The following is a 25,265-nucleotide window of genomic DNA, read 5'->3' as shown; positions in this document are numbered from 1 at the left end:
TAGAAAAGATGTGTAACTTTGAATTAAGAAGAATTTAAGAGAATAAAGTTCAAATACAACAACCTTAGAGTTCAGAGATCCGATCTCAAGCAGCCTGAAATCACTAGGAAGATATTAAAAAAAGAAAGCAACAAGTTCCACATAGGTGATATTGAATCATATGATTGATTCGTAGCTATGCAGGCGCTCCATTGTGATAGATAGGCTCTTAGCACCGGTGTGGCACCACCAAACCATATCCTCCTTGATGAGAGCTATCAAGATATACGGAGGAACGCGCTAATTATTGAAAATGATGGCGTTACGTGAGAGGCATAGTCTCCAATAGGTAAGAAGGATTAGCAAGTCGAATCCCTTGCGTAGCCCGAAGGCCACTTGGTTACGGAGCTGCAACCACTAATCACCCAGAGAAATTTATGTCACAAGCACTTGAATCCCCAAGATCTGGCACCAAGCCTCGTGTGCCAGAGTGCAATGGAGGAACAAATGGTCAATGGTTTCTAGCTAGTGCGAGCAATGTAAGTAGGAATCATCGGACTGGAGACTGTGGCGCCTCCTACGTGTCGCCATCCATAGCCGGTCATGTGGACAAAGCTAGGCGAAGAACTTGACTTTGTAGAGGGCAGATTTTCCAAACAAGATTAGCACCATCCAAAGGGATGGAACCTAGGAACATGGCAAGGTACGCCGACTTGGAAGAGTAAATCCCAGAGCTAGTCCCCTTCCAAACAATTTGATCGCCGTCGTTGGTCAGAGTGGTAGTTTCAAGTTGGTGCTAAATCTTCAGATATTGAAACAGTGCAGCAGGGTTCGGAGGTCTTGAGATGTCACGAACCCAACGCCTATTGTCCAGGTTGTCCTTGATGGTCCTCTTTTTGGCGATTGATGGATCCACACAACTAAACAACTCAGGCGTAGAATTCTTGATTGACTATCCATTAATCCATGGGTCCGACCAAAAGAAGGTGGAACTGCCAGAGCTGACAATGAAAGAGGTTGAGGATTCAAACAAGGCTAAGACCAGACTATCATGATGCAAGGGGAGGTTAGCCCATGGCTTGGAAGGATCAGTGTGTTACCACCATAGCCAACGGAGTCAAGGAGCAATGCCGGCCAGTCTTAAGTCTTGGATGCCAAGGCATCTGTAGCGTAAGGGCCAGCAAACACGAGGCCAAGATAGAGAACTTTTGCCTCTCATCATCTGTTTGTCACCTGCCCAAAGGTAACTCTTTATAAGCTTATCAACTTCCTTGATAACCCAGATAGGCACCGTGACGGATATTAGAGTATGAAGCAGGTTCGACGAGAGGACATACCGCACTAGAGTGGCTCGCCCTGGCTTAGAGATCAGCTGAGCCTGCCAAGTAGGCAATTTGGCGGTAATCTTATCAACTAGCGGCTGCAAATGGGCTTTGCGAAGGCGCCCAGTGGTAAGAGGAATTCCCATGTATTGAATAGGAAAAGAAGTCAACCCGTATGAAAGATTCACTTGAATATTGCTGATCTCTTCCTCAGTGTAGCAAATGGGAACTGCAACACTCTTATCCAAGTTGGTTTTAAGGCCCGAGACTACCCCAAAAAAGTTGAGCATTGCAAGATGTGCTTGGATGTTTTGCTGCGCCGGTGATAAGAATATGACAGCGTCATCCGCATAAAGCGAGCAAAGGTGAAGGATAGAGCTGCGCCCCAAAAGCTCGATGATAGCAGCTTCTCCACCCAGAGACAACATACAAGGAAGAACGTCCATGACCATTATGAAAAAAGGGGGGGGAGGGAATCCACTTGATGAACACCTCTGACATGAAAAATGGTAGGGTCAGAAATAAAATTAAAGAGAATTCGAGTAGACGAATAACTCAAAATACCCTCAATCTAGGCACACCAGCGTTGTCCAAAACCACAAGCTCAAAGGACCTCCAAGAGAAAGGCCCAACTAACTAAATCTAATGTCTTACAAATGTTAAGCTTGAACAAGATCGTTGGTCGGCTCATCTTCTTCAGTAGTCTTACGATAGAGTACACAATCTTGAAGCTGACATAAAATTCCTGTTATAAAAAGTGTTCTTAAAGTGGTAGGAAAATTAAAAATTCTTGAAAAATTAAGGGGAGTAATGTATATGAGATTTTCAAATTGTTGACATTTATACACCCAGAATAGTTTCATGATTTCGACATGAACACGAGATTCATGGTCATTCTACCTTCTTTTTCTACAAAAGAATATGGTTCACCTTCCAGGAAAATGAACATGTGTGCGACCGCGACATCCATGGAGTTTCTGAATTTGGTAATTAGGATGACTCTCAACTCGTGGCAAACTTGTGCATTTCACTCATATTGGAAACAGAAGCTGGCCCAAAGCAGCAGCTAAAAGCATTACATTCATAAGATCAAACTATATATCTCTACCAATAAGTGAGCTCTATTATTCTTCTGACAAGAGTGAGGCACTAAAACAGTACTACTGACAAATAGTAGCAATATACAAAGATACATAACTAGAACCTAATCTTCTAAAATGCCGACACTAATTGCTCCAGTACTAATCAATTACAAAATCACTAATAACTACTATTCAACGCCTTCCTTCGGAGTATCTTGGCTTCCAACAGCTTTTGTGGCTGCAGAAATTTTTTTAGACTTGTCCCATCATCTTAGCACCTTTTAGGATAGTTATCTCAATACCTGCAACAGACTAAGCTAATTTACTTTATCATTCATCACGGTAGCGGGAAATGCTGCTGCTTAATCTCCTTCTCTTGCATGCTTTACTTGATTCTGCTTCAACTTCCACCTCATCGTCAGCAAAATTCTGATCAGAGACCTCTGTAGAGGGAGAAAAGATAAAAAAAAATGGCATTAGAAACAAGTTTATCGCATGATGCTGCTCCTGAGCAGGAGCAGTGTCAGTTGAATTCAACACCATCAATATCTAACAGTTACAAGCTTATGGCTACCATAAGATGAATCAGAAAGAAACAGAACATACAAGTTCTTGGAGCTTAAGCACAATTGATCTTGTTTATTCTTCATGTCTCTTCCATAAAATATATTAGTGCTACGAGTGAATTTTGATGGACCAGACGTCAAATCTCAGGAAGAGCCATGGAATAGATGGACTGTATTAAACTATGAACTGCTAGCTGCATAGCTATTGGGAACACCTTATATCTGAATTGTGATACTTAGTATGGATGATCAGACAACAACAGCAAGCTGGAATGAGATAATAATCAAGATAGCTACCTGTACTTTCATCAAGAAGCTGTTTTTCTCCTTTACAAGCTTCCCATTCCCTTCCATGAGACACTGAAAGCCTCACCCGGTTTGTCTGAGTACCTGATTCATGATCACCCTCCGAAACCTCCAGCCCATCACTTTGCGCATTGCTACCACAGTTACGCTGTCTGAAATGCTGGATCCAGGGGTTTGCAGGTAGGCAGTATTTTTTCCTGCTTTGCGCACAAGAATTAGTCTTCTTCTCATACTTGATGTACTCCCACACACCACCCCGGTGAACCTTGAAGCCTTCACCATTTGCATTGTGTGCATGGTGATTGTACAGTTGATCTACAAAAGATGCCTCCATGGAGCTTATATACATCATGTGTCTCTCATCTGTCCACCCGGGTGACATCGTGTCTAGAATTCGATTGCTCTGTCAAAGAATCAAATGAAACATTTAATTTACAGTGTATAGAAATTGGCTAACATAGTGAAGTAAAAAAAAAGACCCAAAAGTCATGTTTAGGAGCACAGCGGTACTATACTATATCCATGATTAATCATAAGTGAAACACGATAGAGTATATTGTTATTCTACAAAGACATCAGTCCTAAAAAAGACGTTTTCTTGATTCAGACACGCAGCAGTTCATGAAGTTAGTGAATATCATTTTCTGACTTGGAAAAGTGCATGATATGCAACAGCAGTTCGTGCAGTTATTGAATAGTAGTTAACAATATCCTAGCAAATTGCCTCCTAAAATAATTATTAAGAGAAATGGAAACATGAAATTACATACACAACAGTTTAGAAGATTGTAAGGTGATTATAGAAACTATGAACTAACACTATATGCCAACAAAAAAACACTTTCTTCCTTAGTACCTTGGCAATGCCACCGGCGGCTGGCTCGGCATTAATGGGTCGATTCAACGACACATCCCCCATTCGATTCTTTCAATGAGAGAAGGAACAAGCAACGGGAGGAAATAAACCAAGGATTTGCTTCTATTTTCCTGAAACTTTGTCAGATATAAAACGAATTTTTTTGTTCTCTGTTCTGCGATGAACAGATTTCTTCCTTCTGAAATTTTGGAGAAGCCGCAGAAAGCCAGGAGATCAACAAAAAAGCAATTCGGAGTAAGAAATAAACGTGATTATCTTAGAGGCCGGGTGATTATGGATGGACAAAAACAAAGGTGGAGAAGATTGCAACTCCAAGAACCAAGAAATCACAAGAATGACTCCACCTAGGTACGGAAATGACAAATTGTCTTCAGAATTCAGGTGAACTCTTAACCACGCCCCACAAATCAAACAATCCTCGCAAAAGAGAACAAGAAAGATTCCAGATTTAGCCTAGGCTCTGGGCAAACGGCACAGAAGGAAGACGGGCAGAGAGAGGGAGAGAGAGCAGCAGAGAGAAGACGGTGTTGAAGAGATCGGACCCTGGCTCGTCTTTTTCACACTATATACATGCCGGCGCTTTTACACGTGGGACGGGCAGGAAAAATATCTGGGCTCAGATATTTGTTGGCCTCTCTTGGCTCTTGCCGCCAGAAATGGTGAAGAGAAAAGATCTGCACCGGGGGCCCGCCGCCGCAGCCGGGAGAAGAGTGGAAAAAGATCTGCTGGCGCCGCCTTCAACTCGCAAGAAAACGTTGGCCGGCACCGGCAAGCAGGCATGGGCTCAGAGCCTCACATAGTCATCTAGGCTGCCCTTTCGTCGCTGTCGTGTGATTTGATTCTGGATTTAATCTGCCATGCTTTATTCAGTTATTATCCGAAGCAAGCAAGGCGCCGAATGACTCTGGGGTAGCACAAATCTGCAAGATTTCTTGTATATATATTTTTTGGTTTTGGTGCTCTTGTTGAGATTCCCAGGAAGCATTCAGCTAGATGGAATATAAAGGAAAGCATCCGTATGCAATACATATACAGACAGGAGAAGTATGACCTGTGACCATTTCTAATATCTGGCTTAAAGTAAAATTATTGAGACCTAAGAATATACAAGAACAACAACAAAGTTTTTGTTAGTTAGAATAGGCTAAAGATGGAACTCACGATATTTAATTAAAAAGATATGAGAACAATGATAATTAATATATTAATAATGGTAAAAGATAAAATAATAATAGTATAAAGAGACTGAAGTATAAGTTATGGTTTTAATATGTAGATTGTTAACTTCAATACGTTTCTATCCGTGAATAGTTTTTTAAATATTAAATTACTTCAAGTCTCTTTAACTCCTCTCTTATCAAGTTTGATCCACTCCTATCTAACTTCAATTAATATTGAACAAGCTTTTTTTCAATTAGCGCTACTCTTACCCTATCACGTATATCATCATTTTGAATATGATCCTTTCTTGTATGGATATAAATTTATCGTAACATATGTGTCTCTACTATACTAAACTGTTAAACATATCATCTTTTAGTTAACCAATATTCGACACCGTACAACATCACAAGATCGAATCGCTGCTATATAAAACTTATCTTTCACCTTTTATAATACCCTCTTGTCATATAAGATATAAAAACTTAATACTATTCATTAACCCAGTTTTGATTCTACAACTAACCCCTGCCCCTAAAAATATCTCAAGACCAAGTAGACAAACGGTACACAGCTTCAAGATTATCTATGTCCTTTTCATTTCTTTTTGGGAAAACTGCAAACCCCCCCCCCCCCCACAAAGTCACTTGGATTTTGACTTTTCCCCCTCAAAAATTGTTTTGTTGCAACCCCCAAAGTTTGACTTTGTTGCAAAAAAAAAACCCTAAAAATTCAAAAAAAATAAAAAAAATCATTAAAAAATCTAAAAAAACTAGAGACAATTCTAAGACCTTCTGTGAAATTTGTTTTCAAAAATAATATCCTTTGCATCGTATTTCATGAAGAGAAAGTTTGGAAAAAAAAAGATAAATGTGCAACTCATTTATTAACTCATGTTATTTTAACTTTTTCATGTCTACCATTATTTTTCCTACACAAATAATTGTTTAAGTAAACTAATAAAAGTGGTTTCACTAATTTTGGGGGTGTTATGGATTAGTTATGAATTAATCTATCTGTAACACATTTACTCAATCCTGCACGTTACAATAACTATTTCAAGATTTCATGTATTTTTACAAGATAGAGGATCATGTAAGAAGACTAAAAAATTTTGTTTCATGATTTTTGGATTAGTAAATAATTAACTATGCATTTAACTCGAATTAATAAATGAGTTGCACGTTTTTCTTTTTTTTTCAAACTTACTCTCCATGAAATATGATGCAAAGAATATTATTTTTTAAAACAAATTTCTCAAAAGGTCTTATAATTGTCTCTAGTTTTTTTTAGAATTTTGTGTGATTTTTTTAATTTTTTTTGAATTTTTGAGGGTGTTTTTGCAACAAAATCAAACTTTGAGAGGTTTTTTTCAACAAAACAACTTTTAGGGAGGAAAGTCAAAATCTAAGTGACTTTTGGGGTTTTTTTTCATTTATCCCTTTCTTTTTTCTAACACAGAACCTAAGAATATATTCAACGAATGGTACAGCAGCTCAAATAAAAAAGTCTAGGGAGCAGGGCCAGCGGTGGCTTGCTGATTCAGCTTAACTGAAGTACAATGGACAACTCTTCCCACGTGGAATAGAAGCCACTATCTGAAGTACTACAAGATAATATCTGAGATCTCTTTATCACTTCCCCTTTTGCAAAGGTCCAAGAAAGGGTTTCCTTCAAAAAAATGTCCAAGAATGGCTATGCAGGTCGTTTTACATATAACCCTTTTCCAATGTGATATCAGCTCAGTCACAGTTCAACTCTACGGAATTGTCAACGACGAATAGTTGGTGGGCGCCCACTAAATAGAAAATGGCTAGGCGATGGTACACCCCTAGTGAGAAGCGCTCCGTCAGGCTCGCTAGAAACGCAAATGATATTGTTTCTGACAAGCTAGCCCGACGAATGCAACACGGGTTGTACGTATGTTTGTTTTTTTATTTAACTCTAAATTTTATTTAGAAGTAAAAAACGATCTAAAAAATCTAAATATTTTCATAAGCAAACTAAAGCTATCCAAAAAATCTAAATCAATATTTAATTAAAATTCTTCAAAGGAGCCTATTTTATAACTTCTAGCAATTTTTTTTTATCTCAGATACATTATTAAAATCAGAAAGAATTCACTAATATTCTTATCATATGATATACTAATTTATAAAAATATTTTCAACTCTAAGATATTTGATGAAAAAAATAAGTTTATTTAAAATACTCTATTTATATGTATTTTTATCATTTCTTATGATATTATCTTTTTAATTCAGTTTGAATTAAACAAATTCAAACATACAAAATTCATCTAAATGCTCTATTTATACGTTTTAATTTGTTTGAATCTCATACAACATATACTTGTACAAACAACCAATCTCTTCAATCTCTTTCTAGTTAGTCTGAGCACATGCAACCGGGCCCTTACTAACTAGAACTAAGATGCAACAGGAACTTCGGATCGCAGGCTTTTCTGGGCCCCGAGAGATAGCCTGTTATAATCCTGAAAACAGCAAATGTTAAATCATTAGACTGCAAAAATGTATCATATCTGATTCTTTTATGTACAACCAGAACCATGCTCGGTATTTACCTGCACTATAGACTGAGCACAAAGCTTCCCAGATAAAACTGCGCCCTCCATGGAAGCCAAGTATTTCTGTTTCGTGTAATCGCCAGCCAGATAGAACCCTTCAATCGGTGATCTTTGGAGAGGTCGGCAAGGCTCACAATTTGGGACAGTTTTGTAAACAGATCTGTAACAAGCCAGAAAAGTACGAGCATAAGGAAAGAACACATAAAAGTATCAGAGCTACTTATGATTTACTATCAGAAAAGGTCTTTGAAAAATATCCTCACCTCGGTGTCTTCACAATATGATATTTAAGAATCTTTGCTTTACTCTGATCGGCAGCAATTTCATCAGGAAATAACTTGGCTAGCTCTTCCATAGTTGCACGGATGATTTCAGTGTCATTTCGTCCAATCCATTCTTCTGCAGGAGCAAAGACCAACTCCAGCATTGAACGGTTTGGATCATAGTATTCCTGTAAAAGTAACAAAACAGAAGGAAGGAAAAATGTTGAGTGTACATTCATGCCCTCAGCTACCTGACATATCGTTCATGAAACATACACTTGGTTTCCTGACCTATCTTGATTCATCAAATCTACAACACAGCCTCTACTGACATGTCAGCAATGACAAAATTGCTACACTTCAATACATATACGCACTCAGATGACTAAAATTTTCAAGTGCAAGATATCTATATTTGCATTTAATAATGAATTCCTTTTGCGTCGCGTGCACCTTTGGACCTTCTATTGTAGTTAATAAAGTAAATCTAAGGTAGCTATTGTATGACACATCGTGGGGCCCCCAGAAACAACACAAGAGGCCATGGCTCATGCATTCATATGCTAGTGTTTGTGGAATACTTATAAGGTCCTCAAGTTAGTACCTTGCAGGTTACTGACATGTCTGCATAGACACTTAAAAGTGAACTCCTGAAAAGAAAATGGAACAAGAGCAATATAAGGGGCATATGGTATTTAATATCAAAAAGGACATATTCAAACATGCAAGATAGAATGTGCGTAATTTGAATAAGACATGAAACATTTTGATTAAATATCATTACACAGAAAAATGCACGAGCAATAACAGGAAGTGCAATATTATCGAGAGGCGAACCTGCTGAAAAGAAGGTGGTCATATGTGTTTTTCAGTTTTCTGTCAAACCTGGTAATATTCAAAACAACAGAAATACTCAAATGCATGAGAAAGAAGTATACACACAAAACATTATGAAGACATTTCCAACTCAGAACCAGATATTTCAATCAACTAACCATATATGAACATTGATAACAGGAACTCCCACCAACTTCTCCAGCTTCTTGAAATAAGAAATTTCTTTCCATTCTTGAGGTACAAGAAGCTTCAAGATATCAACTAAATCCACAGGCTAGTCAGTTAAATTGAATAGCTGAACAGGAAACAAGAATTCATGGAAATAAATCACACCTGGTGTCGCAAAAACATAAGCATCTCCAGTTATTTGAGATCCGTCACTAAGTGCAAAGTGTTTCACAGTTCCATCAGGATTCAGCTCTATTTTTTTAATACGAGAATTCAGGCGGACCTCACCACCCCTAGACCGAATGTGATCAACAATAGGCATGCATAGCCTTTCAGGTGGATTTCCATCCAAAAATGCCATTTTTGAACCATGCGTCTCCTGCACATTTACATAACGTAATCTTTTTCAGAAGACCCACATGTGATCTTCATGGTGCAAATACATATTAGCCTTTTCCTCAATTGAACAAAGAATATAGGCAAGAAAGAAAAGAAGAATTGACATATGTAAGCTATTTCTCCAAACGGAATAGGTATTAGACAATTACATAGAGCAACAAAAGGTGTACCTGAAGAAATCGGTTCAAAGCAATCAAAATGCACTGCATCGATAGCTCATCAGGATTTATGAAATTGAGTGCCTTGGACATTGCAATAAAAACCTCATCGTTCACTCGATCAGGAACACCCTGTGCTGATCAAATAATTGTATCAGGCATCATATGACTCAACATAAATAAAAGATATCAACATCTGATACCAAATGAGAAAAGGTGAAACCAAATTTGAAGAACACCTGCTATATGTATCAGTTAACAAAGAAACTCTGCTGTACACTTGTGCATTTTGTTCAATTTACACTGTCGCCAAAATTGTGCAACAGACTTTCCCAGCTGGGGGATCATCAAACATTGCCGGACTTCTTTTTTTTCAAGGAATGAGCATTCCTGGATTTTAACTGGAACAGCTAATACATCTATAAGCATTGCTCAAGCCTAAACTTGCACAGAAACAGGCTTAGGACAAAATATAAGATAAGAACTTGAGCGTATGAAGCATTTTTATTATGGACCTAGCTATGCTTATTCTCAAAGAATATGACAAGAAAAGGCAGCAATTTATTGGCAAACAACAAGTTCTCTAGTATTGATGAGATGGTGGCATGTCTTGCACACAGAGAAGAGTCTAACTGATACACTGAACTCATACCTGCTTTTTCATCCACTCTGAAACAGTTAAGCCATCTTGAGCTTCAACATAAGGTTGGCCACCAACCATTGCTGGCAAAAGTCCAATAGCAAACTTCACCTTCTCCGGCCAGGTAAGCATTTCACTGTTTCTCAGTATGGCCCATACTCCTGTTAAAAGTATGTATGGTGAATGATTATCTGGCATCCATTAGCAGAGTAATGCTCAATGATCATGATTTATGATATATACTGAATTTGGGTAAGGGTCCGAAGACCAGGGTGGAGGTGAATTCACCCTCCAAGCTCGCTGGACTTGTTCCAGACGAAACCAGGAGGCTCTGAACAGTTTGCTCTCATCAACGGCTAGGACTCCACAGTAGCTTTTATAACTTGGGCACCGGCTATCCTCTTGAAGAGATAACACAACCGAACTAAACAAAAGAGCTAACAAATCTTATCCCCATCTAACCAAGAGCTAACAAGCCAAACCTTATCTCTTATATCCTAAACAGTGGACTAACAAACTAACCCTTCCTAGGAACATGAGGCTCTGGCCTTTCCTCACGTACAGCTGCTGCTCTGCGCTGGTGCTGCAGGGACGTGCGCCGTGTGCTGCTGTTGTCTTGCCGTAGGGCTGCACACTGTTCTCAGCCCAATGCCCATAACATTTATTAGTGTTATTTCTTCCACTAACAAACCCCCTAATAACATTTATGTATTTGCGAAATGAGAGAACAAACACTATAATGCATTTCTGAATTCTCTAGGGAATCTTTCACAATAACTCTAGTGTTGCATATACTCTTACCATTTAAAGGTGCTGGTAAAGTTTCTGGGAAATCAAACCGGCTGAATTCTCCTGGCTTGTTCGGCATGGCAAATATCATGGAGTGTTCCTTCCATTGCAAACGATCTTCAATACCAAGCTCACCAAACAAATTCTGTATGTTGGGATAAGCTCCAACTTAAACCAAAAAGGTACATGGTTACATACACGCACACGATACAACAACAACAACAACAAAAGCCTTTGTCCCAAGCAAGTTGGGGTAGGCTAGAGATGAAACCCACAAGATCCAACTAAAAAGATGATGTGAAAACAATAATGATAATAAAGGTACTAGTAATAGTAACAAAATAAAAGTAATAAGGTAATACACGCACACAATGAAATGTCAAATATATGCTAGGAAGGGAATGGTAGCAGTCCACTGCTCTTGTGAACAAAAGAACATATATTCAACTATGGCATTATATTATGGGTCAACAATGTTGTAGATAACATTACAATTTGTACTACTGTCTGTGTTAGTAGTCTGCAAATTTTCAGGCTTGAAGAGTTTGGCACTTTTAGTAGTTCAATGAAAAATTCCTTTCAATAATGGTTCTGTAGAATCCATCTAAAAGAAACTCAAGCAACATTAAAAAAAAAAACATGAAAATCACAAGAAAACTGTGATTTTCCTTAGAAGTTTTTGTAATGGTATGCCTTAACAGTTTGTAAATATTAGTACAAAACATCATATTACCTAAAGCACTTCTTATAGAAATAACCTAAATAATGAATACCACGAAGAGAACCTCAGAGGACCAGAACTATAACTTACAAAAAATATGAAGCCCAGTCTCGTACCAATCTCCATCCTCATCCTTCCAAGCAGCTATCTGTTCAATGCATAAACCAAAAAGAATCGTAAAAGGAACAAACAATGAAAATAGTGACTGTGAGCTATGTGATAAGAAATCAAGTAACTTATCTGACCTTTCCGCCCAAAACATCTCTTGCCTCAAGCAATATGGGTTTATGGCCGGCGTCTGCCAGATATTTTGCCGTTGATAGACCAGCTAATCCTGCAAAAATCAAGTCACAAACTACTAAGCTAACAGCCAATTATGGTTGGCCTCGAAGTTAACTAATTTCCTAAAGTTTTTCATCTGTTAGAACATTAATCATGAATTACATCAGACCTGCACCAGCAATCACGACCTGTAATGGTTTACTGGGGCGTTCACTGTTTCTGAAAAATGAAGAGAGCTGTCCAGCTTCCAGAAAGTTTATTGTGCTTTCTAGTGGAGGTCTTGGAAAATCCTGGCAGACAACCTGCAGAAAAGCCAACCAATCATATTTTCACATGAAATACTATGAAAAATATGAAGAAGAAAAAACGGAGAACAAAATCTGAACCTGCAAAGCACCAGATCCACGACATGATCTCTTTCCTTTATTCCTTAAGACTACAGATTTCGAGGCAAAGCTCGTATGGTGACTACTTGTGAAGCATCTCTGAGTAGAAATTTGTCCAGCAAAAGATCTAGCTTGGTTAGCCCCATTAATGTTCATAGATGACAGACAGCCAGTATCCATACTGAAGCAACTCTTAGTAAACAGTTGTCAGCTCAGCTTTAACCAATAAGCGCAGGATGAAGACTGCATAATCAAGAGGAGACATTAAACACACAGTCTATGAGGTTCTTTGTATCAATGTTAGCCAAGTATCATAAGTAAATTGATCTGAGTTGATAGCATAGCCATCCTTTGCTGACAACAATTAACAATGAGGCAAAGAAAGCAGGAAACGCAATTCGGACCTACTTCTAGGTCATTTCGTAGCATCACCACACCACCACCACATATTGAGCTAATACAAACTCCCTCTGAACTCTAAAGCTGGACCAAGAGTTCCAACATATTTTACCACTGCCGGAAGTTCAGAAAAAGTTGATGCGTGCAATTTCTCTATTCTCCTACAGTATCTCAAGTCTCCACCAGACCACCACTAAACCACTGCCCCCACCAAGTGCACTCTTCCGTGCAACTGCAGTCTACCGGTTCCCAATCAATTGCAAATTCCAAGAGCATTTGAAATCCAAACCCTACGAATTTTCCCAACTCTACGGCGTATTGTTTTTTTTACTACCGGCCGGCAGCGCATAAAAAGAAAAAGAGAAAACCATCCCACCCCCAGGAGGAACCGGATCGCTCCGTCGCGCAGGAGTAATCACGACGCAAGGGTGTACCGTTCAGCTACTTCGATGGGTCCGGTAGGGGTGGAGAGAAGCGGGGAGGGGACTACCCACCGGAGGGGAGGAGAGGAGAGGGAGGCAGCGGAGGTGGCTAGGCGAGGCGGGCGGAGTGGCGTGGAGGCAGGGGGAGCCCAAGTGCGAGGAGCTCGTCGGGCTTTAACGCGGGGGGTGATAATGGGCGAGGTGGCGGCTCCCATTTGCATTTGGGGCGGTGGAAAGGGACAAGAGCACGGCGGGGCGAGGGTGAGGAGGATGTGGTGGTAGAGGATGCCTTTTGGCGCCTGGTGCGCGCTGCGTTTCCGTGGTATATACCGTCGGCGTCACGCCAGCCACTCTAAAAAAAAATTGTCCATAACTACTGTTTTAATTTGATCTTATGGATGTAAATATGCACTTTGTTTGATCATCGAGCTCACTTTTTAGTTTGAGCTAATGAATAAGTGTACTGATCAGTATCATAAAATCATCTTTATATGAACAATCAATTATAATCTTAACTTTAAATCCGCATATAAGACCTAAAATTTAATTAGCTAAATAGAAACACACTCAATTACATGTAGAACTAACCAAATATTACTGTTGGAGATGACCTAACACACCCTAACAGAACGGAACGGACTCCGCACGAAGCCTGCCTGAGCCTATAGCCTCGTCAGAAGGAAGGCGACTGTTTGGTTTGAAGTGTCAGTCAGCTGCCTGCCGGGGAAGTTTGAACGGTGGTTGGAGCAGTCAATATGGCGGGTAAAAACGGATGGCAGCCAACTGCCAGCTCCCTCACTTTTAACACCTCAAGATTCAAGAACCGCTGTGCCAATGCTCTGCCCTTCAGATTCTTGAACGGTAAGTTCATTGATCCGTCTTCACATTACATTTTCCCCGTTTCCATGAAGGTGTGATTCAGTTACATGAAGAGCCTACCATGTTCTGCTTGATGAACCGCAGATCCTCGCTCGCGTGGAGACCAGCAATGGGTGATGAACTAGCCAATCCTTTGCTTGGGCTTGAGAAATTCAGCAGCCAAGAGATTGATTTGGTAAGTGCGTCAGTTACGAGAATGCAAAATCCTATTCCACGGATTCTCTGAAGAATATAATGCGTGCATTGTGTGGATACAGGAAAGTCTGCCCCTGGAAGACGTTCTTGAGCAGCTCAACACATCTCGCAACGGGCTCTCATCGGCGGATGCTGAAGAACGCTTGCAGCTGTTTGGCGCAAACAAATTGGAGGAGAAGCGTGTGAGTTGACCATTTTGATTCCCCACTATTTTCCTGGAAGATGTACGTATTCTGAATTCCTGAGTTTCTGTTCTTGTTTTTCTGTTTTTTTTTTTTTTTCTGGCAGGAGAACAAGATTATGAAGTTCCTTAGTTTTATGTGGAACCCTTTGTCATGGGTGATGGAGGCAGCGGCAGTGATGGCATTGGTCTTAGCAAATGGTGGTGTAAGTTTATGCATGGATATTTTTACTGAAATACTAACTTCAATAACGGCAACAAAAAGGAGATCTTTGGTATTTTTTCCCCCTTTGTTCAGAGTCAAGGTCCTGACTGGGAGGATTTTCTTGGAATCGTCTGTCTTCTGGTTATCAACTCAACCATCAGCTTCATTGAGGAAAACAATGCTGGCAATGCTGCTGCAGCTCTCATGGCGCACTTGGCGCCGAAAACAAAGGTTTTGAATGAGTAGAAAAAGGATATACTATTTTTCAGTCTCATCTTGCTGTCTTCATACATTGTTGTCTCTTCAGGTTCTTAGAGATGGGCAATGGCAAGAGTTAGATGCATCTATTTTGGTACCAGGAGATATTATCAGCATCAGACTTGGTGATATTATTCCAGCGGATGCACGCTTGCTAGAGGGAGATCCTCTGAAAGTTGACCAGGTAATTACCTAATTCCATCAATGTAGCAGTTGTTAGCATGCTCAGATCAACATGATTGATATGTCCAAGTAATCTGGTTTTCTTCATCATGCAGTCAGCTCTAACTGGTGAATCCCTTCCGGCCACCAAAAGGACCGGCGACCTAGTGTTCACCGGTTCAACGTGCAAACATGGAGAAATTGAAGCTGTTGTCATCGCAACCGGCATCCACTCTTTCTTCGGAAAGGCAGCTTATTTGGTGGACTCCACAGAGGTTGTTGGCCATTTTCAGAAGGTAATAAATCATCAAAATGTTCAGAATGTGATTTTTTTTAAAAGAACTCCAGTAGGGGAAGCATTATATTAAAGAAAAGAAAACGCACTGTACAGATCCTGCAAAACGGCTAGCCTCTAACAAACAGAATGTGATTTAGTGTGTTTTAAACTTTAATTGCACATGATTCCCAGTGGTTTATGATAATCTTCCTACTGAAATTTCAGGTTCTGACCTGCATAGGGAATTTCTGTATATGCTCGATCGTGGCAGGGGTCATTCTTGAGGTTATCATCATGTTCCCAGTGCAACATCGGTCATACCGAGATGGAATCAACAATGTGCTTGTTCTTCTGATCGGAGGGATACCGATCGCGATGCCTACTGTTCTGTCAGTCACTCTTGCAATAGGTTCTCATCACCTATCTCATCAGGTGTTCTAGGGCATTGTTGTCATATTTCTTCAGATAATAGTTAATGCATCATGCATCCTTAAGTTTGTTCTAATCTTTGCAGGGTGCAATAACTAAACGGATGACAGCCATTGAGGAAATGGCAGGAATGGATGTTCTGTGCTGTGACAAAACTGGAACTCTTACTCTCAACCATCTTACTGTCGACAAAAACCTAATCGAGGTTTTTTAAAAAAAATAAAGAAAAGGAATATCGTGTATTCTTTTTAGGGACTATTGCTGTGCAAGCTGATCCATCCTTTTGGTAACTTCAGGTTTTCAGAAGAGAAATGGACAAGGACATGGTTATCCTTTTGGCTGCAAGAGCATCAAGAGTGGAGAATCAAGATGCAATTGATATGGCCATCATAAACATGCTAGCTGACTCCAAAGAGGTTCTGAACTTCTTTGACTTCTACGCATTCAGAATGGTTCATGTATGCTATCTATACTCATTCTCTCGAAGAAGAATTATACCTTTTCTTTTTCAGGCACGCACCAACATCACCGAAGTTCACTTTTTTCCGTTCAATCCTGTTGATAAGAGAACAGCTATAACATACCTTGATTCCAATGGCAATTGGTTCCGGGTCAGCAAAGGTGCTCCGGAGCAGGTGCTCCTGTATCTTGGATTCTTAGTGCATTTGCCCTCTTTCAGTATAGGCCGTTCTTTTCAGAACTACTATGATGCTGTGGTGACTAAATGCAACTCCTCAAAGATCTGAACTTCTCATGCTGTTCATCTTTCAGATATTAAATTTGTGCTACAACAAAGTTGACATCGCTGAAAGGGTGCAGATGGTAGTCGACAGATTTGCCGAGAGGGGACTCCGTTCACTAGCAGTTGCTTACCAGGTGCCACATCAAATCCAAACTAGCTGATTTGTTGGTCATTACTGCATTCTGAACTCTGGAGTATCCCTAGTTGCTACCTAGCAATCACTCGATGACTTGTACCAGGAGATCCCAGAAAGATCAAGGCACAGCCCCGGTGGACCATGGATCATCTGTGGCTTGCTGCCGTTGTTCGATCCGCCGCGGCACGACAGCGCCGACACCATACGCAGAGCGCTCGATCTTGGCGTCTGTGTGAAGATGATCACTGGTGGGCACGGGCATGAATTTGTGCTCGTCTCTGCAGCATGCCAAGAACTTGATCGGTGGCTCCGTTTGTGCAGGTGATCACCTGGCCATCGCAAAGGAGACCGGCCGGCGCCTGGGGATGGGCACGAACATGCACCCGTCGGCTTCACTGTTCGGCCGTCACAACGGCGAGAGCGCGGCGGTTCCGGTCGACGAGCTCGTCGAGAACGCCGACGGGTTCGCCGGCGTGTTCCCGGAGCACAAGTACGAGATCGTGAGGATCCTGCAGGGGGAGGGCCACGTCTGCGGGATGACGGGAGACGGCGTGAACGACGCGCCGGCGCTCAAGAAGGCGGACATCGGCATCGCGGTGTCCGACGCGACGGACGCCGCGAGGGGCGCCGCCGACATCGTGCTCACTGAGCCCGGCCTTAGCGTGATCGTCAGCGCCGTCCTGACCAGCCGCGCCATATTCCAGCGCATGAAGAACTACACGGTCCAGTTCTTCTTTACATTCAGTACTACACGACACAGTAAAATTCAGTGGTAAAATTGGCTTCCTCTAACTGCTGCTTCATCCCTCCAGATTTATGCCGTTTCCATCACCATACGGATAGTGGTAAGAACCAAATGAATTTTTAATACACGATTCTTCCATTGCAAAGTAGTATCAAATTAATCTTTTTTCAATGATACAGCTAGGTTTTGTTCTTCTGGCCTCAATATGGGAGTACGACTTCCCTCCGTTTATGGTTCTGATCATAGCCGTACTGAATGACGGTGATGCATCTCTGAACTTCTCATCTCATCTCTTTCTGAAATGGCTGCATGATTACACACCAGGTTGATTTATTTGGCGTGTACTCTGAACAGGGACCATCATGGCGATATCGAAGGATCGCGTGAAGCCGTCGCGAAGACCGGATAGGTGGAAGCTGAACGAGATCTTTGCAACTGGAGTTGTCATGGGAACCTACCTTGCATTGGTCACCGTCCTCTTCTACTGGGCAGTCACAAGGACCACGTTCTTTGAGGTAACATCGGTTGCAGCATCAAGGTCTCAACAATATGTTTGATAGATCAACCGACCAAAGCATCGTGTTTCTGAAATTGCAGTCACATTTCAAGGTGAGATCCCTCAAGCAAGACGTCGAAAAGATCTCGTCGGCTATGTACCTGCAGATCAGCATCATCAGCCAGGCTCTGATATTCGTCACACGCAGCCGGGGCTTATCCTACCTCGACAGACCTGGAGCTCTGCTGATCTGTGCTTTCGTCGTAGCACAATTGGTGAGTTTCTGAGTCAATCAAGATGAAGAGTAAACTGCATCGGAGTTCAGCGAGTTCTTGTTTGTCACCTTCTACTGAAGTTTCAGTAAAGATGTGCTTCTAACTGAAGTTCTTGATCTGCAGGTGGCTACCCTTGTTGCCGTCTATGCCACCATCGGCTTCGCGTCGATCAGCGCGATCGGATGGCGCTGGGCCGGCGCCATATGGCTGTACAGCCTGGTGTTCTATGTGCCACTTGATCTGATCAAGATCGCCGTCCGATACATCCTAAGCGGTAAAGCATGGAACTTGCTCTTCGACAGAAAGGTACAGCACAGTAGTTCTTCTTGCTTCCCTCCTTCAGAGTTTGCTCATGCTTGCATCGTTCATGCTTCAGACTGCATTTACAAGGAGGAGAGACTTCGGCAAGGAGGACCGGGAGGCCAGGTGGGCGCTTTCCCAGACTCAGAGAGATGTTCAGCGGAGGGCCTTCTCTGATCATCTTCTCGCCAGTGCAACACCGTCCTCTCTGATCGTAGATCAAGCGAGGCGGCGCGCCGATATCTCCAGGTGAAAAAGCTGTGGGGATTGGAAGGTTTCTTCTTCTTACTTGGGAAATGCCATGGCAGGATACTGAAGAAGAATAAGAGTTTTTTTTTTCGCAGGTTGGGAGAAAGGCACGCACTGAGAGCGCATGTGGAGTCTGTGATGAGGTTGAAGCGTGTGGATTCTCACATCATTCGGACGGCTCAAACGGTCTGATGATCTGCTTGAGCCTTGAGGTGGTGTGGTGTTTTCAGAGTAATAAAGCGGCAACTTCTCCTGAAACACTGCTTTCAAGTTGCACCCTCAGTATGAACCATATTTGCATCCTTATAATAAGGGGATGCTAAATAAAAGAGATTTGGTAGAGCAGATTCATTATCATACCCACCAGAGTTCTCAGCTGATGCAGCACTACTGAGGCTACTTGAAAACTTCATATTCAGCAAACTTGACGCCATCGTTTTGTACTTTTATTTGTCATGTCATTTGCATATGATCTAGCCAAAGAATCTAACAGAATCGAACTAATGTAAGATCAAGGTGCTGCTTTATAGACACAATACAATCATAGAACACCAATCCTTTGTTATCAAGCGAAACCTGTGATTATGTACTGATGAAACCGAAAACTTTTCTGCTTTCCTCTTCCATTTCTCTCCGCAAGGCGCTAGGCAAACAAAATGAAAGCAACGTGAGATGCCACATAAAGGCAAGGGATTTGCTTCTATCATATGAAATCTTGGTCCTGGTCATCTGCTGGCCGAGAAGTGTCTCCGTCGAGCATTCTCTTCGTCATGTTAGCCCTCTGAACAAGCCGAACCAATGCTTGCACCACCTCTGACATTGGTGGCCTGAATTCTGGTTCAGACTGCAACAAGAATTTGGTCCACAAGGTTCAGACGTTATTTAGATGGATACGTTTGTTTCATGTGACTAGTTTCCATAGATGGAGAATGGAACTCCTACCTGGACACAAAGGGCGAGAACGTCAGCAAATCGGGATAGAGATTTGGCTGGGTACAAACCCTTAAGTCCGGGATCGACCATCCTGCCCAATGCATCAATGTCGTGCAGCTGCGGAGTCACCCACCGCACGAGTGACTGCTCTGACCTGGGTCTAGAGCTGTGATGCAAACAGTCACGTAATGACAGATAGGAACATCAATCACCAAATTTATAACTATTCAAAAGCTGAAAATTGGTGATGAGAGATTGAGTGTGTACCCATCGAAAGGCCTACGTCCCGTCAATAGCTCAAGCATGACAACTCCAAAGCCGTAGACATCACTCTTGAGGGTGTACTGACCAGTCATGTCCACCTCTGGGGCTGTGTATCCGGCACTTTGTTCTGCTGCCTGTCGAAGTTTGTTTGACTGTATACATTAAGAGGATGTTTAGTGAGCCATAGTATGTAAAATGCTAGGTTAGAATGACTAGCTCATGCATACCTAAATAACCAAGAACATAAACAAGATGTTTGTTTTTTCTCATCAGTGTAGGTTGGTGTAAATCATCGCAGCAGCTTTTATAGTCTCGTTAAACTGATTTTTTTATAGCTTAGCAACCCAAGAATACTCCATGTAATTAATTTCTTTTACATGCAACTGTGCAATCAGTCCTCTTAAAATGGACGCAAGAGTATATTGATCAGAGCTTACCTGGAATTCAGCACCAGGAATGAAGCTTGCAAGTCCAGCATCTGAAAGGTGTGGATTGAATTCTGAGTCCAGTAAAATGTTGGATGACTTGAAATTCTTATGGACAATGGATGGAGAACATATTTCATGAAGGTACCTACGAATTATATTTCAGGGTCTACATATTTCAAAAGGAACACATAATGTTGCAGTAGATCATGTAATGAACAAATAATCATTGAAGCAAGTCCTGAAATCATTCAGTGAGTATATTTTTGTCAATGTTTAGCCAATAATCCGAGCGAAAGACATGCATAAAAAAAGCCTACGCATGATACGCAAAGATGCCCCCAGCTCAGAGATTCAGACAGCATGATAACTGCAACACAATTAATTTGATTGTCACTAGCAGTAAGATAATAAATTTAAGTTGTGAAGTTAGCAATAAGTTATTTATGCAACTATGTATGGATCAAATAAACAAGGCCCTTTTCCTGTCCAGTTGGATTGGGACACACACGACATGGAAACTTGCACAGTATTCAAAATCATGTACAATGCTAGAACAGCATGTTGACTCAATATCATACCATCCAGAATGACACAGAGTTCATTTTCCACTTACTCCAGTGCACGGGCAGAGCCTAGTGCGATCTTGACACGAGAGTTCCAGCTGAGTGGCTTGCTGTATTCGTCTGAAAGGTGGAGTAGACCATGAAGCGATCCATTCCTGTTGAAATCGTACACAAGCAAGTGTTGTCCATGTTCCATGCAATAGCCCACAAGCTCATTGAGATTTGGATGGTGCAATTTTGAAATGTTTGAGACCAGTTCAGCAAAGTCATCAGATGATTGGAATGGCATCACAGTACTGTCTAGTTTCTTGATGGCCAGAACCTGAATAGAGTAAACAAGAAAAGTGGCATATATTCATTTTATTCAAATGGATATTACTGCATCCATTGTCCGAATCCAGCAAGCCAGGATCATGGACAAGATATGCGCCAGGAGTGTTGCAAACAATCAGTTTTTCTTTCTACATAGAGCCATATACACCTATAAAAGCAAAAGTACAAATATTAGGAGTTAATAGAAGATATGGTACTGCATATGCAAATAAAGCACCAATGAATCGCAAAGTTGATTACTTACAGAGCATCAAGGGGGAGATTAGCTAGGACATTGATATAACCTGTAAATTGATTGTTCTGCAAACATCTGAGAACAAAAGGAATGAGTTAATGCAAGACACTCTAACAACACATGTCTAGGAGATGAAAATGAATCCACATGTGTCCTTTCTTACAAATGTTTCAGGCTTGATAATCCAGTGAAACTTTGTGGTAGGTCACCTGTGAGAGAATTGAAGGAGAGATCCCTGCATCAAATTAGATAAAAAATGATAAGATAATAAAAACACAATGAGTATGAACAAAGATGAGGGATTTTACTAGACACCTTAAGACACTTCTGACAATGCCCACAAAGAAGTACTCACAGTTCTGTCAAACTATAAAGGTTGGAAAATACGTCGGTCATCTTCCTTGTAATTGGTTATGATTAGGGTTTCTGCATATAGAAAGAAAAACTGATTTAGACCTTCTAGATTATATACATTTCAAGGCAAAATGAACTCCTGATAGCAAAGATACTCACAAATACTTAAGATTAGACATTAAGAAAATCGAGTAGGGTATATTTCCACCAAACTGGTTTCCTGCAAGATCGCTGCAAAACAAGAATCATCTAAACAGCCATGCAAACAGAATAGTTTAGAGAAAATTTCAAATGCATGATATCATTCTAGGAGCTTACAGCCTCTCAAGCTTATTAGTGGGAAGATTGTACGGTATCTAGCTTCCACCACCAAGGCTGTTTTGGCTCGTGTCACTGCAACGTTAATTGATATAGGATGATTATCAACCGAACTCCCACACCAAACAAGGTTGAGTGAATGATAGAATTGGGCACTCACAGCTCAACTAACGAGTCAAAGTTATTCATATTGTAGGTCAAATTGCGGACGATCTTGTAGCCCAGTAACAAAACTCTATAGATAAAGGGAGCTGACAGGAGTTCGACTCCTATTCCGCACCCCAAGTCTTCAAAATAGATCGTGCAGTGAAAATGCACATGTAAAAAAAATGTAGGCTAAATTTCCGGAGAATCCGGAATATGCTACAGCATCAAACAAAGGGAAATATAATAAGAGGGAGTACAAAATGAAAAGGAAAGTGCTTTCTTGCCTCGGAGAGTACGCCCTCCAAATCCAATTGATTTATTCCCCCTTTTTTCAGATTTTGCTGCTGCTTTTTTCAACTCTGAATTGTGCGTTGGAAACTAGCACAGCTACAGCAGCAGCTGGCAACAGAGAGCCGAGACAAGAACTCGGGACCCGGGTCAGCTGCTGGTGTCCCTTTCAGGGGCAATTTTGTGATTTGCTTGGCCGTAAAGGGTTAGTTAGGTAGAAAATCGAGAATTTTTTAAAAAAACTACTAACTGCACACATATTTTACACAGTTAAATCAAACATTATAAATCTATATATAGAAGATAAATATTAGACGTCTAAATATAAAAGACAAATGATAAAAGATTGAATGTATTTTCAAAATTTATAGAAAGTAAATATTAGACATTTAGGTATGAAAAATAAATAATAAGAGATTAAATATATTTTTAAAGAGGAAATGAAGTTTAATTTTATATGGTAACTATTTGATCAACGATGCAGTTGAATATGATATAACTCGTATATTTTATAAAATTATAATATGTATTTTATAAAGTATAGATAAAAAAAGAAAATTCCGGCCATTTATCATCACGAATGCAACTCATAGGACAATCAACGTAGGATGGCAATTATTGGAATCGACAAAGGTCATTACCCTTGAACATTCTCTGAACGTGCCAAGTGCCTTCCAGCCATATCCGTTGTGGTCAGCGCCAGAGGAATTTTGGCTTGGCCCCTGCTTCCCAACTGTAACAGAGGTTAGAATACAAAAAACATTAGCGACACGAAGCTTCAGATTATTCCGTTATTTATCAGCACGATGGGCGGTGCATTGATTCGTCGTACCAGACTACCAGTACAGCGCTCCAGGCTGAATCCTTCGAAAGAAAGAAAAAAAGTAAAAGGATAAAACCATTTGGCATCGCATGGAATGGCATGTGCTCGTTTGTCATATTCATGCAATGGTGCGATGCGAGTGTTTTTTCTTCCTTCAGCCCTACAAGGTAGGGAAATTTTCACAAGGAAAAAACCATGTGGCATGTGAAAAAAATATATATATATATAAATTTATAAAATATGTGAGAGAATCAATAGATAAATAAGTATCAAGTAAAAGAAATAAACGATCGAAATAGATCATATATGTATAATATATTATGGAGTTGCATTTTTCAATGCTACAATGATGACCCAATGGCACAAGACGCGTTCTAGTTTCAATCTACGTGCGGTAGACAGAAGCCATAACATGTAGGAGATTGAAATGTGCTTGCCGTTTCCATCGTGGCAACAAGCTGGACCCTACAGTGCTAGAGTTCTTTCTCTTTTTAAAGGTCATGTTTGATATAAACATGAGCTAATTCATATAAAGATAGCCCTAGTATTAGACAACTCATAAGAGCGGAAATACGTAGATATGCTGATGTTCGGTAACGCTATCAGATGAGATTGAAGAGCATGATCGTGTCGGTGTAGACGTACACGATGATATAAATGGTCGCTGGCTTGATAGTGCAGCACCTGTGGAGATCGTATTGACTAGAGATGTGGGAGGAGTTTAACCTAACACGAATTGTCAAGTAGGTGTCGGCTCCCCTCCTCACGTATTTATGTGGCGCTAGCTGAGATGGGACCGGAACCAAGAGTTTGTTGCGCTCCTGATCAAAGCACATGGGGGAGATTGGACTCCCCCTCTTTCTCAGCCTCTTTTTGTTAGGGTGCATTAAAGACTATCGAGATCAATTTCAACATCCCACTTGATCGTAAGACTAACATCATAAGTCCACTCTTAATGAAATAGCACACTAAGGCAAAACGTTGAAGTGGCTAATGAGATACCACTGAAACCTAAATAGCATACTACTCCATCTCAAAATAAAAATTTATTATTCTTAATGGGAGTTGATTTGTATCATTGTCCTCTTATCCAAAATCATAGGTTTTCTAACAACTCCATGACGACAACATTGTCATGAAAAATATGGGGTGGTAAACCTTTAGTTAGCGGATCCATAAGCATTGATTTAGTACTTATACGCTTGATACTAATTGCTTGATCCTAGATTCTATCTTTCACAATATGATACTTAATGTCGATATGTTTAGCAACACCACTTAACTTGTTGTTACTCGTATAGAAAACTACGAGTTAATTATCGTAGTATAACGTAAGTGGTTTTGAAATGCTATCTACCACTCTTAATCCCGGGATAAAGTTATTTAGTCATACAGCCTAACTGTTAGACTCATAACATGCTACAAACTCATCTTGCATCGTTGATGATGCCGTAAATGTCTGTTTGAAGCCTTTTCACAAGATAGCTCCTCCAGCTAGGATGAAGATATAACCTGACGTGGATTTCTTAGTATCCACACACCCTGCAAAGTCTACATCTAAACAACCAACAACTTTGAGGTTATCAGTTTTTCTAAATATGAGCATGTAACTCATAGTGCCTTGAAAAATAGCAAATGACTTTCTTAATGGCTTTCCAGTGATTCGATCCTGAATTTGACTGGTATCTGCCAAGCATCCTAGTCAC

The 25,265-nt window shown here is 40.6% G+C and overlaps 3 protein-coding genes and 1 pseudogene across 5 annotated transcripts; 1 reads left to right on the top strand and 3 right to left on the bottom strand.

The window, feature by feature from the left end:
* Window positions 1-2,311: 2,311 nt before the first annotated feature.
* On the bottom strand, window positions 2,312-4,693 carry LOC133911753 (cold-regulated protein 27-like). Its single transcript, XM_062354141.1, has 3 exons — window positions 4,112-4,693; window positions 3,247-3,658; window positions 2,312-2,826 (listed from the first exon to the last, which is right to left on the bottom strand). Exons 1-3 carry the CDS (start codon window positions 4,172-4,174, stop codon window positions 2,714-2,716), a joined length of 588 nt encoding a protein of 195 aa, XP_062210125.1. The 5' UTR covers window positions 4,175-4,693; the 3' UTR covers window positions 2,312-2,713.
* A 2,894-nt stretch (window positions 4,694-7,587) lies between these two features.
* On the bottom strand, window positions 7,588-13,635 carry LOC133911752 (15-cis-phytoene desaturase, chloroplastic/chromoplastic). Of its 3 annotated transcripts, none has more exons than XM_062354140.1 (15): window positions 13,299-13,635; window positions 12,524-12,766; window positions 12,307-12,439; window positions 12,101-12,189; window positions 11,946-12,003; window positions 11,147-11,302; window positions 10,358-10,506; window positions 9,718-9,837; window positions 9,314-9,527; window positions 9,139-9,241; window positions 8,981-9,028; window positions 8,748-8,793; window positions 8,144-8,331; window positions 7,878-8,040; window positions 7,588-7,787 (listed from the first exon to the last, which is right to left on the bottom strand). In XM_062354140.1, exons 2-15 carry the CDS (start codon window positions 12,701-12,703, stop codon window positions 7,722-7,724), a joined length of 1,713 nt encoding a protein of 570 aa, XP_062210124.1. In that variant the 5' UTR covers window positions 12,704-12,766; window positions 13,299-13,635; the 3' UTR covers window positions 7,588-7,721. The 3 variants fall into 3 exon arrangements, with proteins under 3 accessions (XP_062210124.1, XP_062210123.1, XP_062210122.1); XM_062354139.1 differs by having other exon boundaries at window positions 13,357-13,635; XM_062354138.1 differs by having other exon boundaries at window positions 13,417-13,635.
* Window positions 13,636-14,332: 697 nt separating this feature from the next.
* Window positions 14,333-19,109, top strand: LOC133910918 (ATPase 10, plasma membrane-type-like). Its single transcript, XM_062353155.1, has 20 exons — window positions 14,333-14,398; window positions 14,481-14,600; window positions 14,707-14,805; window positions 14,898-15,035; window positions 15,112-15,246; window positions 15,341-15,520; window positions 15,727-15,933; window positions 16,016-16,135; window positions 16,227-16,346; window positions 16,443-16,565; window positions 16,702-16,806; window positions 16,912-17,056; window positions 17,130-17,530; window positions 17,621-17,653; window positions 17,733-17,814; window positions 17,908-18,068; window positions 18,151-18,324; window positions 18,448-18,630; window positions 18,701-18,873; window positions 18,969-19,109. The coding sequence occupies exons 1-20, from the start codon at window positions 14,333-14,335 to the stop codon at window positions 19,063-19,065; spliced, it is 2,862 nt and encodes a 953-aa protein (XP_062209139.1). The 3' UTR covers window positions 19,066-19,109.
* A 301-nt stretch (window positions 19,110-19,410) lies between these two features.
* On the bottom strand, window positions 19,411-23,418 carry LOC133910454 (protein STRUBBELIG-RECEPTOR FAMILY 6-like; annotated as a pseudogene).
* Window positions 23,419-25,265: the final 1,847 nt, after the last annotated feature.

Source organism: Phragmites australis, chromosome 3 (assembly GCF_958298935.1).
Source record: "Phragmites australis chromosome 3, lpPhrAust1.1, whole genome shotgun sequence".
In the NCBI taxonomy this organism is placed as follows: domain Eukaryota; kingdom Viridiplantae; phylum Streptophyta; class Magnoliopsida; order Poales; family Poaceae; genus Phragmites; species Phragmites australis.
The sequence above is the reverse complement of the archived record's forward strand: the minus strand, read 5'-3'. Positions and strand labels throughout refer to the sequence as shown.